General features: G+C 30.5%; 2 protein-coding genes across 2 annotated transcripts in view; both read right to left on the bottom strand.

Annotated features, from left to right (window-relative positions):
* Positions 1-605, bottom strand: part of LOC126769736 (uncharacterized) — a 71,182-nt gene extending 70,577 nt beyond the window's left edge. Inside the window, exon 1 of the mRNA XM_050488653.1 lies at positions 571-605. Within this exon, the coding sequence (XP_050344610.1) occupies positions 571-605 (35 nt within the window). The remainder of the gene's footprint in view (positions 1-570) is intronic.
* The window catches only part of LOC126769419 (serine/threonine-protein phosphatase 4 regulatory subunit 2), a 248,837-nt gene that overhangs the window by 111,333 nt on the left and 122,083 nt on the right, over positions 1-15,421 (bottom strand). The gene's annotated exons all lie outside the window — the stretch shown is intronic.

Raw genomic sequence — 15,421 nt, 5'->3', positions numbered from 1 at the left:
TGTTTAGTGAGATTTTGTCTCTCATATATTTTGAGCCTTTGTTTCAAAAATGAATGTGGTGAAAGAAATTAAATATTAAAAAAGTGTAATTCCTGCAGCCGGTATTTGTTTTGTACTTTCAGCTTACCTGTTGTTATTCAAAAGCCAAAGGCTTCAATGCATCCATGTGAACGATAAACTACGACGACGAACGAAAAAGGCGGAAAATAACAAAAAACAGAAACTAAGCGCTAACAGAGTTCATACTACAAAAACCACTAACTTTATTTGAACCGCTAACTTAGGTATGGGAAAAGTACAGTAACAAATATAATTTTAAACGTAACTTAATGGAATACGTGTTGTATAAATACGGAAACTATGTAAAAATATAAAAAGGAGTTCGAATTTAAAAAACTAAAATACATACATATTATAGGCTAAAAATCTAAGAAATAAATTGTAAAAAGTTATGGTCTACTTTTATTCATTTCTGGTCTACTTGTTTTCGCATGCTGTAATTTTTTTTAGATTTATGCCTTTTTAGCGTATTGCGGGTGATTGCTAGCATGCTTGGAATATTTTGGGGACCTGTAGTGACGTAGTCTTGGTGAAGGGGATTGCATGTCGAAAGCCGAGGCATGGGGTCAGGGCGCTAACTCAGGGTAATGTCGACATACAATATCACATCAAACACTTTGTAAATCTGAAACAATAGGTTCAAGTATTATTTTGGCATATTAATTGTTCTTGTGTGTAAATTTTTAGGTAATTTTCTAATGATTCTTTAGAATTTATCTATCTTTTTTATCTAATTTTGTATTCTATATTAGTTAGTTGCTAGTTGCTAACATATAAATCCTTTTTGCTGTAAAAGAAGTGTGTTTTATTGTTAAAGTATGAAATATTTTCAGTATAAACTGTTGCCAGTAGCGACGCAAAGCGAAAAACGTTCGTGACACACTTTCTAAGAGCTTACTAAGCTTTCACTAAGTACTATGTATGGCCGAGAGATGGCAGCACGTCTCGAAATTAAGTATTTGTTACCGGTATTTGAGAGTTTTCTTAAGTATAATGTAGGTGGCGGTTTCTAATTATGGGTTCATAAAAAGAAACACAGTTATTGTAAAATAATTAAAAAGAAAAGTGATTTGAAAAGGTAGGTCTTACCTACTTTCACAGATTCGTTGATTTGAATTTAAAATATTATTCGGTACCTATTACAAATAAAGTTAAAGGGTTATGTTTGTTACACACTAGACTATTTTTCTGTAGGTGATTTAAATTTTTAATTTAATTTTAGTTATGATTTATTTAAGTTAGATTATCAACCTTTCAAATAAAATATTTGTTAATTTCATACTAATTTAAAAGAAGAGATATATATTTTTTTAGTGTCAACACTTTATATTCTTACTTCAGGATGAGAATAATATAAAAAAATATATAACTACATCTCTAAGAAAACCTGTTTTAAGATATTTTTATTTATTCTGTTCAAAATATTTATTTACAATTATTTACAATACTATAATACTAATACACTGAAAAGGCTTTGCTTTATAAAATTTTTCATAGTTTCTTAAGTTTACTAATTGAGATTTCAGCGCTTTTCAATTTTACCCCCAGGTATTTTGCCAATTAATTTTCTTGGCTACGTTCGTCGGAGTACCTCACAAAATGGGGCTCTAAGGACACAAAGCCTTTTCAATGTTAATATTTGATGTAATAACTGTCTTAAAAGCAAATCATTTGAGTGGCTTAAGAAACGTTAATAAATAAATGACTCTTAGCCGCTACTAACCAATATAGAGATAATGTTTGTTCGCTTGGTATTTTTATCGGTTCACGTGAAAACTATTAATCCGATTGATATTTATTTATAATTTAGTTATGTATATTGTATGTTAAAATCTTTCATATTTTATGAGATGAGATCTCAATATACTCATGTAGTCGTAGAGAAAAACCAGGTACTTTTGAAGCAAACGCTACAAAAAATATAAAGATTAAAAAATTTATTGTAAGAATTATAAGTATTGTATATAATATATTGCGACCATTTTAATGTTTTAAAAATGTTAACGATAAGTAACGACAATTAGACTAAGCTTAGTTTAATTGTCACAGAGCATTAATTATTATCAAAATACAGTAACAGTAACAGCCTGTAAATGTCCCACTGCTGGGCTAAGGCCTCCTCTCACTTTTTTGAGGAGAAGGTTTGGAGCTTATTCCACCACGCTGCTCCAGTGCGGGTTGGTAGAATACACATGTGGCAGAATTTCGATGAAATTAGACACATGCAGGTTTCCTCACGATGTTTTCCTTCACCGAAAAGCACGAGATGAATTATAAACAGAAATTAAGCACATGTAAATTCAGAGGTGCTCGCCCGGGTTTGAACCCACGTTCATCGGTTAAGATTCACGCGTTCTTACCACTGGGCCATCTCGACTTTTATCTATTTTGATAATCTCTAAAAGTCGAGATTATCAAAATAAATAACATATTATTTTAAAAGTTTTATGCAGAAACTTTTACCCTTTACAATTTGAACGAGAATTTTTACGAGATATTTAAATAAATGCGAATAAAATATGCGGATCGTGTACGATGCATTAGTACAGGGCGGACAAATGAATCAGATGACGATTATTATACCAGATTGTTTGCAAAATAGGACGGAATTAAATCCTTTTTTTACATGTATGAAGCGGGATTTTGTTATTAAGCAGATAAATTTTAACTAGAATTATTAGAGAATCTTCGACGAGAAAACCCAATAACTTTTTATTGGCTTTACATGGGGCTAGTCACTAGACCAAGGACAGCGTGGTGGAACCAGAACTTAAAATATATCCTGCCTCTATTATTATTCTAGCAGTGGAACGCATAAGGCGTTTCTTTTTTTCGTTCTGTCTAGTAAGGGGCAATTAGCTTAAGCTGCATCAGTAATCTCAAACAGTTTTTAAAAATAATAATGTATAATTAATTCCAGGAGAGGAAAGTCACAAGAATTGGCTAGTATAAAATTCAATTTATTTAGATATCAATAAATAAAAATGTTATTAGAAATAATACAAAAATTAATCAAATGATTAGAAAAATAAATCTTTTTCATTTTTCATAAAATCCACGAAACCAGATTGTTGCCCAGTTTAAATTGGTTTTTGATTGATGGGCAAGGGAGGGGTAAAGTTTTAAATGAATTCCGCTTGCCTCACTGTTTTCACTTTGTACATTGTCTTCTTGTCATATATTTCATTCAATTGTCCCATTTTCGTAATCAAGCACCATGCATGGTGAATTAATCTTCTTTATTTGATAAATTGTATAAAACAAGCTCGTGTGTGCTTGTTTGCTCGCCAGCTTCTTCTAGGTTAAACATAAGGTTTGGTGCAGTTTTAATATTTGTTTAGATATTTTTATCGGGAAGGTTTAAGTATTTACAAGATAAGTTCACTTGGCAATAGGGCTTGGTGTAGGCTCCTCTGAATAGGTACTAAACACTCATCAGATATTCTACCAGTACAATACAGTAACAGCCTGTTAATGCACATGATAATTAATTAAGCACATGAAAATTTAGTGGTACTTGCCCGGGTTTGAACCCACGATTAAGATTCACGCGTTCTAACCACTAGGCCATCTCGGCTTTTTGATATTCTATAGCCAAACAGCAACTTGGTACAGTATAGAATGATAAATTTCGTATTGTTGCGTTAAGGTTTGAAGGGTAAGTGAGCCAGTGTAACTGTAAGGACATAAAATGTTAGTTCCCAAGGTTAATGGTGTAATGGCCATGTAAGGAAAGGTTAATATTTCTTACAGCGCTAATGTCTATGGGCAATAGTAACCATGTCATCGTGAAAGTAAGCCTATCTATTCTATAAAAGAAAATCTCTATAGAAAAGGTGCCAAAAGTAGATATGTTATAAATTTAAATGTCTTTATTTATCATTGAACCTTAATGCTTATTCATAGTAAAAACTTGAAAAAGAAAATACCATAACCTGAGAAGAACGACCGAAAGAACAAATTTATAAATTTTGAATAAGACATTCATCAGGCAATGTGTTAATGTGTTCTATCGATTTATCACAAGCTTTTTTAAGAATTTATTAATAAAGAAGTGATTACCTATATTTTATACTAACAAAACTTAACAGACGTTGGATTATCATGTTGATTGGTTAAACAGCATAAATTTAATATTAACAGTATATACTGCAGCTCCATTTAGCCATGAAAAAATATGTAATATATGTCTCCACTTTCAGATGATTAGTTAAATAGTTTCGAAGTCTATTAATATAAACACATACACCAACCCAGTTCTCCCCCTATGGGAGCCGGGTGTCTTTCTGGAGGTTTCCACTGTGTGAGTAAAAAAAATAAAAAAGGGTGTCTCGAATGAAGTGTTTTGTTAATTTATTTTAAATATTTAAAATATTTTTATAATCGTATAATGCAAGGAGCATTATACGACTATAAAAAAGATGTATTTATGTAGCTCCATTGTTTTATCAGTTTTATATATCTGTTTAATTTCAATGCGAATACATTATATGTTGCTTGATCAAGTTTCCAAAATATAAAACAATGACGTATTTAACATGTTTTTTTTGACGAGCATATGGGCCACCTGATGGTAAGTGGTCACTATTGGCATTGTAAGAAATATCATCCCTCACATCATCAATGCGCCACCAACATTGGGAACTAAGATGTTATGTTTCTTATGCCTGTAATTACACTGGCTCGCTCACCCTTCAAACTGGAACACAACAATACCAAGTACTGCTAAGCTCTACCACCAGTAAAATATAAAAAAACCAGTAAAATATAAAATTAAGTAAATAATAAGTGTGCCCTAGGAAAGACTTAACTCAAAACAAATATGCAACACTCTTATTCTTAAATCATCTCTTAAGGCTATTATTGTCTCTTAAATCGCAGTGAAGTTATAAAACTTTTTTATTTTTTTTACTCATTTGCTACTATTATATTCAATTCTTGTCTAATTAGGACTCTAGTTACTTCTACTACTACTACTAGGACTTAGTTCTGACGTAGATACTAAATTCAGAGACTAAATACGGAGAGATTGCTTATAACAGGATATCCATCGCTACGTATGACTTGCAAGAGCTGGAACAATTACTTTGTTGCACATGTCTTAAGTTACTTAAGTAACATCGTATATGTAACATAACAATATATGTATTCATAGTGATTTGATGATAATTTAGTAGGTTGAAGCATAAATTTGTGGCTATTTGTTTCTCTGGCTTTGTTCGTGTTAAGCCAGCGTTAATTATTTGCTAGTTGTTTATAGCTATTATATATAGAAGACTAATGAATATATTTGCACACCGATGCAGCAATATTTGCATTTTATAATGATGACTGTGTAAGCTAAGTATTAATTAGTTACACAATCCCTAATTATGTAATTCACATTCTAAAATATATTATTTATTATTATTTTATTCATATTGAGTTTCTTTCAAAAATATTCAGTAGTTTACTCGTGAAAGCGAAATTTCACATTTATCACCTGACTACGGCGAACTAAAAAGAGGTTACCATTATATTTATGTATGTTTGTCGTTATGTTTTTTGTCTGTTCCCGTGTAGCTTTTGACAGATGAAACACCTCATTCACTTCATCTTACGTAATACTCATGTGTCATCATGTTAAAATTATTATTCAATAAATTTTTCAATTCACAGATGTTGAAACATATAAAACAAAACTATATTTTGGATTTGCAATATATTCTTTTTTGAAACTATAAATTTGAAAGAAAAAGATACAGATTATTGTGTACTCTGTTAAATTCATATTTATATATATTTTACAAAGTTAAGTTAAGTTAAAATAAATAAATAAAAAATTCAGTAGGATTTTACACTTAAAAAATATAACAGTTAGCAATTTTGCAGTTTAAAATATCCTGTTAACTTTTCCGCAGCTATTGCAACTTTAGCTCTTGTTATTGCTATCGGCTACGGTTACTAATTTACTGGATCGTTATATCATAGTTTACATAAACTAAACAGCTAAATACTCCTGCTTAATATTATTAAAGCTCGTTTGTTATTTAATTACTAGAATTATTATTTAAATTACGCTGTACAAAGTCAGCGGGTAATAGCTAGTTTTGTATATACGGATGTGTTATTCTATCACAATATAAACCTAAGTTCAACTTAATTTTGCCTAATAATTTAAATGAAATGAGTCGAGATAATTCGGTAGCTGGAAAAGGATGCTCATCATTAAAAAACGTTCAGTAGAAAATATATAACGTTCGTTTGTAACACAACCAAAATTTCGAGGTAAACAAAATATTACAAGCTGGCTTTGAATGAAATAAAATTTACGGGTACTTTGCGAATTAAATGGGTAATATGCAAATATACCAATTGGCTTTGCGGTCGTGGGTCTCTGTGATAAAAATAGCAAAATTGATTCCCGCTAATAAATATTTATACCTCTTATGTGTTTGTCGTGAACGGGGCTTATACCTTTATTTTTTATTTTTTGAATAATAGTAAGAATATTAGCTATTTCTATTCCAAATTTTATCCAAATCCATTAAGTAGTTATTGAGTGAAAGAGTAACAAACACTCATCCATCCCTTGAAACTTTCGTTTTTAAAATATTAGTTGGATAAAGATATTTTTTTAAATAAATAATTAATTTCGGTGTATTGTCGTTTAGGTTAAACGGTGAAAAGGTGTGGAGCAGCTATGACTTTTTCAGTTAGTTTGTTTGTTTACTCTCTTTGTATTCATTGCACTTAAATTTTATATACCTAAAGTTCATCTTTTTTTTTTTTTATAGAAAAGGAAGGTGGACGAGCATATGGGCCACCTGATGGTAAGTGGTCACCAACGCTCTTAGACATTGGCATTGTAAAAAATGTCAACCATCGCTTACATATCCAATGCGCCACCAACCTTGGGAACTAAGATTTTATGTCCCTTGTGCCTGTAATTACACTGGCTCACTCACCCTTCAAACCGGAACACAACAATATCAAGTATTGCTGTTTTGCGGTAGAATATCTGATGAGTGGGTGGTACCTACCCAGACGAGCTTGCACAAAGCCCTACCATCGTTTTAGTTGATGGTTACCTCAACAGAAGTATACAAATTTAGTTTTCAACTGTAAGTAGTTCCATTTGAAGTGAGCCAATTATAACATAGTATTATTGAAAACTTTTTAACGAAAGGACTAAAATTATGTAACCGGATTAACATCAATTTGATTATGCATGAGATTTTAAATACCCGCTTACATATATTTTTATTTAAATTGTTAGAGTTGTAATGAAATGTTTCGCTGGAAGGTATTCGTAACTTTGAAGTCACGTTACATGATTGTACTGGTCTCTATTAATAATCAAACGACTAAGAGCCGATGTGTATTATATTTACATCTCGAGATTTAAATCGATCTACTAATCAATAGATTGATCTTTAATCTACGTTCTAATATCGAAATTGATCTTACAAATTTAACCGAATAATTAGCTAAGCAATGTCGTTTTTTCTTCTTGCAAAAGTTCGTAATCGGTGTTTAACTAAACAACCGCTAAGCAACGTTTATTAGTAATAGATTAAGAAACTGATTATGAATATTTCTTTCTAAATAAAGACTGCTACATTTCCAAAAGTATTTATAACATATTTTTTTAATCTCATACAGGCCAGCGTTTGACCGTTGACTTGCCTGATGTAAAGCATCGACACAGTCTAGGATGTAGCACGGTTGTCTAGAAGAAAGCTAACCTGTTTATTCTGGATTTAAGGACCAACGTTGTATCTATCAGGAAATAAAGATTCAGACAAAGTATTCCACAGATTTCGAAGCGCTTCATATGTTTGTGGGAAATATACCTGTAGCGCTTTGGTTTATATATAAAAAGGAAAAGACAAAAGACTTCATTTCCTTTTTCTCTTTAGATTTTCAACCAATTTTTATTTTTCTTTGGAACGAGCTTTAGAGTTATCCACAAAAAAATGGAAATATTTGTTCAAAATATGCTAATTCATATGTTTTCCTGATTTTTTCAATAACTAATATGATTGAATTTAAACAACTAAACGAATACTAGAAATGAATAACGATCGATCGATTCGTCGAAATCGACCGTGAGCTAAAAATTTACATTGAATTTTCGTTTATAATAATTTCCATCTGCGTTCTGATATTTTGAAAATTTTCATCTTATCTTATATAGTTTGACAATTAATTTCAATCAGATATTTTATTAGCGTGAATCCTAATCTTGTATTTATACAATTGTTTAAAAAAACACATAAAAATAAATTATATTTACAAATATTCTAAAACTATTTTCATTCTACAAAAAGAGGACAGCGTTTTCTATCTACTTGTAATCTTGGGGCTCGAAACCCCCAGTGGGATGTCTTCATCAAAGTAGGAATACTCACAGATAAGCCACAATATGTGTACAACAATATTGTGTATATTCACAATAATATAGATAATTTTAACGGAATCAACGTCAAACATTGTGCATACAAGATAAATTAAGATAGACATGTAGTTATTGTATTTAAATAAAGAATACTTATTAATCTTTTGAAATTAAATAAATGGTAACCTTAGATAAAATTCTTTAAATAATTCACTGCTGACCTATTCTTTTCCTTAGGTTTATGAAGATAATTCCTCCATCCTGTTGCTATCATTGCTTGTTTAATATTTTCTTCTTGTAGGTATATATTGCATGTGTTGTATGTGTCGCACGCTCACGATATTTGACACCACTGACAAGAGATGAATTATAAACACAAATGAAACACATGAAAACTCAGTGCTTGCCCGGGTTTGAACCCGCTATCTTTGGTAGATACAAGGTCAAGATACAAGTGTCGCTGATCCATCTCGGCTAAGGCAGACTGTCAGTTATAAGCATAATATTCTTAATAAATGCTTATTACCTAACATTTCTTTATCATTGTACAAAGTTATCTGGTCTTTATACGTCATATTTGTTACATTACGTTGTACATATTAGGTTTCCTTAGTAAATTATCTTTCACTGTCAAGCTTTGTGCACAATTTCGGTATGAGGAATAGTTAATTAGGTTACGTAGCTGTAAAACGAAGTTATATGAAATATGTTTAGCGATATGAATTCTCTATTCCGAATGTATCCAAGGTTTTTTTTATAAAATACTTTATAAATATCAAAATCCTTGAAACGCGACGCTTCGATATAATGATGAATTTTGATATATAATATTTATTTTTTTAACAAACTGAAAATAATTATAAAGCTGAGTAACAGGCTGACCTTTCGTTTGATGAAATGGTAACGCGGATTTGTGGATATTTATGTGGCAGATTTTTTCAGCGTCGAGCATAAGATGAATTACAAACACAAATTAAGCAAATTGAAATTTAGTTTTATATTTATTTTTATAGAATACCTGATAACACCAATGCCCATAGACATTGGCATTGTAAGAAATGGAATGTATATTGTACTGTAATTACATTGGCTCACTCACCTTTTAAACCGGAACACAACAATAATAAGTACTGCTGTTTTGCGGTAGAATATCTGGTGAGTGGGTGGTATCTACCCAGACGAGCTTGCACAAAGCCTTACCATCAGTACTCATTGGTACTTGCTTGGGTTTGGACCCACAATTTTCGGTTAATATTCAGTTATTCTAACCACTGATTAATTAATAACATAGATATGCAATTATACAAAATGTCATTTAACCTTTGAGTTTTCTTTCATCATTCAAAAAGACGTAGAAAGAAAATCAAAAAGAATTTGAAAGATTCACAATCATACAATGTAGCATCATACACATGTTATCTATTATATGGTTTATATTTCTGAAGATTTTTTATCTCGTTTTTGAAATATCGTTTTATTTTCAACAGTCGTACAATTCAAAGCAAAAGCTTTCCAGCGAATTCATTTATATGTTCCATAAAAATAATTATTAAGAATATTTCACAATAAATCTGGAAGTATATGATTTAGAAATGGATTTACGTAATTTGATTGAAGCCTGATTTAGGCTGATACTTTCAGCAATTTAGTATAATTCGAAGCCATCCAAGCGTAATAAATACGATTTTCACTTGAGCGCAATTCAATCTTGAATAAAACTTCGAATTCAAATCAATATTATGTACAACTATTGCTACTAAAATAACTTGTTTATTACAAACTAGTGCACTGCTAAATTCAATTTCACATTTCCCTTTGAGCTCTTCATTCCGAGCTCCGATGGAGTTCCACTTCTGACATTCGATACAACTCCATTCTTGGAAATAATTAAATTTAATGTTTGCTATAGATTCGGGTCGAAGCTTTGTTTTTAAACAAAATTAATTGTCAAGATATCACCACGAGTAAGTCATGATGTCTGCATATTTTGGATTAATGTTAATAAAAAAAAAAATTACTATCTTTTAGTTTTTATGAAACAATATATCTTTAAGCTGTTTGTGAAGGTCTATTTTGGTTTTAGATACGAGGTAATATTTAATAAAATTACAAGCAACAAGTTTTATATACAAGCTGTTAGATTACCTGATTTGGTCAAAGTCGAATTCATCTCATCTAAACCTTTTCCTCAAAAAGGGAGAGGAGGCCTTAGCTCATAATTGAAACAGATTTTAATTAATTTGTTTAGAAAGGTGGTATCCTAAGTTCTTTTGCCAAATTTCTTGATGATAAATTGAGTAGTTAAGAGCTTAACAAACACACAAACTCACTTTCACATTCATAATATTAGTTGGGATTACGTGATTACAACTGGCATGAATGGTATGGAATTTATCAGTTCCAATATAAAAAACATATAAATTATTATATACAGTATATTTCAGAATACATATTTATAAAAAAGTAAAAATGTTTACATTATAATATCAATTTCAGGAAACGCGATGTTTGATAAAAGTTAATACAATACATCCAAAGCATTCATGTTCATTTTTGTTTATTGAATGTATGTAATATGAGCTTGTTTAATTAATACTCGGAATATTCAAAAGTAAAAGGAAAGAGTGAATGAAGTTTTCCTTTTTGAAAAAAGGTACAGACAAAACTAAGCGACGCTCTTTGCAGTTTTCGTTGATTATTTTGAAGTTTTTATTTAATTAAAACTATTAACAAAGTCCAGCGCTCATAGATTTCAGTTTGGATATATTTGTTTTTTTTTTGTCATATACTTTGTAAGTACAGCTATTTGGTGAGTGAGTAAGTATCACAAGGGTGTGACATCTTTGATTCGTCGCTGACGCTGACACTGAGACGCTGTAAAAGTGTCTATTACTTCTGACAGTGCTAGTATTTTTATGTGATGGTGACCATAAACGATTTGGTGCTTTGCTAATGCCTTCCTAAAATAATCTAAAGCATAAATTAGCCTGTAGAGTTAAGTGTATTTTGTAATGATTCTCAAAATTGTTAGGTCATTATTTGTTAGTAGTTATTTTGTTTTATTCAAATTAATTATTACTGTATTAGTAATAAATATTACACTATTCAGCCAATCCGACTACAGAGCCGTAGCTTTACTGAGGCATTCGAACAACGCCCTGTTTCTTTTGTAGAATATAAATACACTCTCAGGCTTTATATTTGGTATGTTGAGCTTCTGTTCTAAGTTATAATTTCTGGGGTAATTAAAGCCAAATATGTATGTATGTGTTATACGCGGGAAAGTAATAAACTACACACGTTATTGACCTCTTCATCATAAATATAACACAGATCATAGAAAAATATATTTTTTTCTTTTTAAATGTTGATTTATGCGAATGGGAAATGCAAATAGACTGTCTGATGTTTAGTGATAACAACAGCATAGGTACAACATATATTTTGATTATGTAAGAAATAGAAACCGTAAGTATTATTCATTCTTCTCAGTCTTTTTACTTTTTGTACTAATTTTTAAAATTTAAGATACATACGTTAGAAGATGAGCCACCTTATGGTAATCAACCGTCCATATACATATGCATGGTAAGAAATTTTAACTATCCCATACATCTTAAATACACCACCAACCTTGGGAACTTGGATGTTATATTATTTGTTCCACCAAATGAAACGATCTCCGGTCTGTTGATAGGCTTTTTATATTAGATTCTAGCTACAGCTAAAAAGTTTTTATTATAGTATATTTTAAAGCATTTGACACGTTAAGATTTCAGTTTGTAGGAAAAATTAGCTTTTAAAGCTATCATACAAAAATATTAAATATTTATAATTTTAAGTTTATTAATTAATATAATATAAGAAGTGTTTTGTACAATTTTGTTTTTTCTTTTTTTTTGTCTATCCGGCTATTCGTTTTTAAGACCTGGCAACCTTAGTGGTGCATGTGTCCGTTGGTTCATTCACTCTTCAAACCGGAACACAACAATCCTAAGTATTGTTGTTCGGAGATAGAATCTTTAGTTGTTATATCCTTTTACCAGTGGTGATTTTGCTGTTCGGAACGAAAAACAAACATACAGATGATTGCTGTTTAGTGACAGAATAATTGAAGAGTTAATTGTAGAGTTGACCTTCCAGTTGGGCTTGCCCAAAGTCGAGTAAGCACTTTTGTTTTTGCCGTCATGCCATCTCTCCGCCACCATTCCTACTTCTTGTGTTTTTGTCGCGTATGATATAAACTTCGTTGTTGTGTACCCGCATTATTATAATAATAAGAAGAATATATTTATTTTATGAACGTAATTCTTTGCTTTTATTTATTAATTTATTGATTATCTTTAATTCTTTCAATAACTATCGATTTCGATGTTTTTCATCTACCGGGCATCCCGTTAAGGCCACATTTTTTTTAATACAAATGACGTCTGGATTACACCTTTTGTGCTTGCGATTCCCTTATAATGATTTTGTAAAAAAGGAAAATATCAACTTTATTATCAACAGGTAATATAAACTTTTTAAAGATCTTATTGCAAAGTTTTAAAGATCTTATTTCCCGATTGCCTTCAGCAAAGTAAAATGCAAAGTTACTTTGGACTCTTCAATTAACGGGATGACTCAATTAATCAAATGAGGCTTCGAATTACCTAGTGCTTGTTTACTTTGCAAGAAACGTGGCTCCTCTCGCGGCTCTCATAACGATTCCACGGTTTAAGTACAAAACTAATTAAAATTTTTTAGTTATGCTAATTTGTAATATGTTATCTTTATTATTATATTTATTTCCGGTAGTTAAGCTCGCAAGGAAATCGTATTTTTTTTAATTGAATTATTTGATTCTGCCTTAACCATTCATTTGTGTAAAATTATTAAAGGAATAAAATCATGAGCAATTAGTATATCCCACATTAAAGGTTTGCCATATTTTTTTTGTTAATTTTTTATCTGTTTAAATAATTTGAAAAAGACAAATAACTCAACGTTGTATGTGTTTTGTTTCTTGTAAATGTGCGTATGTGTTGAGTAACATTGATCCAATAATAAAACAAAATACAAATAACATCGAAATATCAACGTAATTTAAGGAAATATTATTCAGCAGTAAGGAAACTGAGCATACTTTAAATAAATCCATAGCGTTTTTTTTTTATTTCAGGGTCAAAGCAAGAATGCGAGTTGAAAATAAATAAAGAATGTTGTTACTTACATTTTGCATAAAAAATATCACCGAATCTTTTCCCGTGAGTATTGTCCGCAGCAGCATCTGTAACAATGGCGAAAGAAATGAATTTTTAAAACCAATTCTATGTTGAACTGTATCCAAAATGAAATGCAATTCACAAGAATCACAATCACATTGATGCTATGTTTTTCTATGCTTTTAAATATTTAAGTAGTAGCTTAAATAATACCTATTTAATGTATATGTGAGCTACGTGCTTTAATGTATGTGTGTGTATTAAGTTGCTTTTATGTTTATTTTTTATTGCTATATCCTGTAATGTAATGTTACATATCTATAGGCATTTATGAAGAAGTGTTCACTAGCCTTAAAGCCGTACAGTCTTAATATTATAATAAACTCAACAATAAAGCTAGTATGCAATGAATAATTAGTCTGTTTATATTTTACTTTGATAAATAATATAATCTGTTTCTATAAAATTTAAATGCAGCTATTTTAGCGCATTTTCAATTAATTTTTTATTACTACCATGGCACCATTTGAACCGTAAGAAGTACTAATCATACTAGTCTCGTATCATATCATATCGTATTAGCAACTATGCTTATTTTCAAGACGGACGTATTTTTTTCTTTATAAAGGGCAATTTCTTAAGCATCGAATAGCAACACGTTGTCTATGAAAACAAGATAGAATGGTTTTCTAGAAAACGTTTTAGTCACCATAGTAGATTAAGACTTATTTTACACATTAATTATATATAATATAAGCAAATTAAATATAGCCGTCTTGAATTAGTGCATATCCATTTATCAAAAATAAGTAGCCGATTAATCAAACGATAAATTTAGATATTATAAACAGTAAAGTATTTTTTTAAAAGAGCCGAGATGGCCTAGTGGTTAGCACGCGTAAATCTTAACCGATGACCGTGGGTTCAAACTCAGGCAAACACCACTGAACTTTCATGTGCTTGATTTGTGTTTATAATTCATCTCGCGCTTGACGGTGAAGGAAAACATCGTGAGGAAACCTGCATGTGTCTAATTTTACTGAAATTCTGCCACATGTGTATTCCACCATCCTGCATTGAAGCAGCGTGGTGGAATAAGCTCTAAACCTTCTCCTCAAAAGGGAGAAGAGGCCTTAGCCCAGAAGTGGGACATTAACAGGCTGTTACTGAAAGTATTTTTAAAAGCTAATTATTGTGAAGTCAGTATTTAGTAAATTCGAATTAATTTCGGCCTTAGTTCACTTGTATAAATATTTTCAATTGAAATTTCAAACGAGAACAAAGAATTGATTTTAATAAAAAAGAAAAACTTACTCTTGTTAAATTTAAACTTATTTAGGAGTGATAAGTATCAAATTTTAAGATGTAATTCAAATATAACGTTTGCATGCAAATGATATTTTGTTTTAGATTACGTTCTGGTTAATTAATTCACCGTTTTAGTACATTTTTTCATATGAAATTTTTATTATGAGATTTTTCTTAAATACCGAACACGATATGAATTATAAACACAAATTTAGTACATGAAATTTCAATCATGCTTGCCCAGGTTAAATCTGCAATCATTGGTTTCTAATAGTGGTTCAGTTTTTTAATAAAGAAGCACACACAACAATAACTGTACAATAATAACTGTATAAAAAGAAATCCCCTAGAACCTGAAAAGAACGGCGATACAAATTCATTTATATTTAGAAACGGTAATATTACTCGGATATAAAATATCGATGATTTACGTAGATGCAGTGAAATGAAAAATTGCATACAATATCTG

This window comes from Nymphalis io, chromosome 7, assembly GCF_905147045.1.
Source record: "Nymphalis io chromosome 7, ilAglIoxx1.1, whole genome shotgun sequence".
Lineage (NCBI taxonomy): Eukaryota > Metazoa > Arthropoda > Insecta > Lepidoptera > Nymphalidae > Nymphalis > Nymphalis io.
The sequence above is the reverse complement of the archived record's forward strand: the minus strand, read 5'-3'. Positions and strand labels throughout refer to the sequence as shown.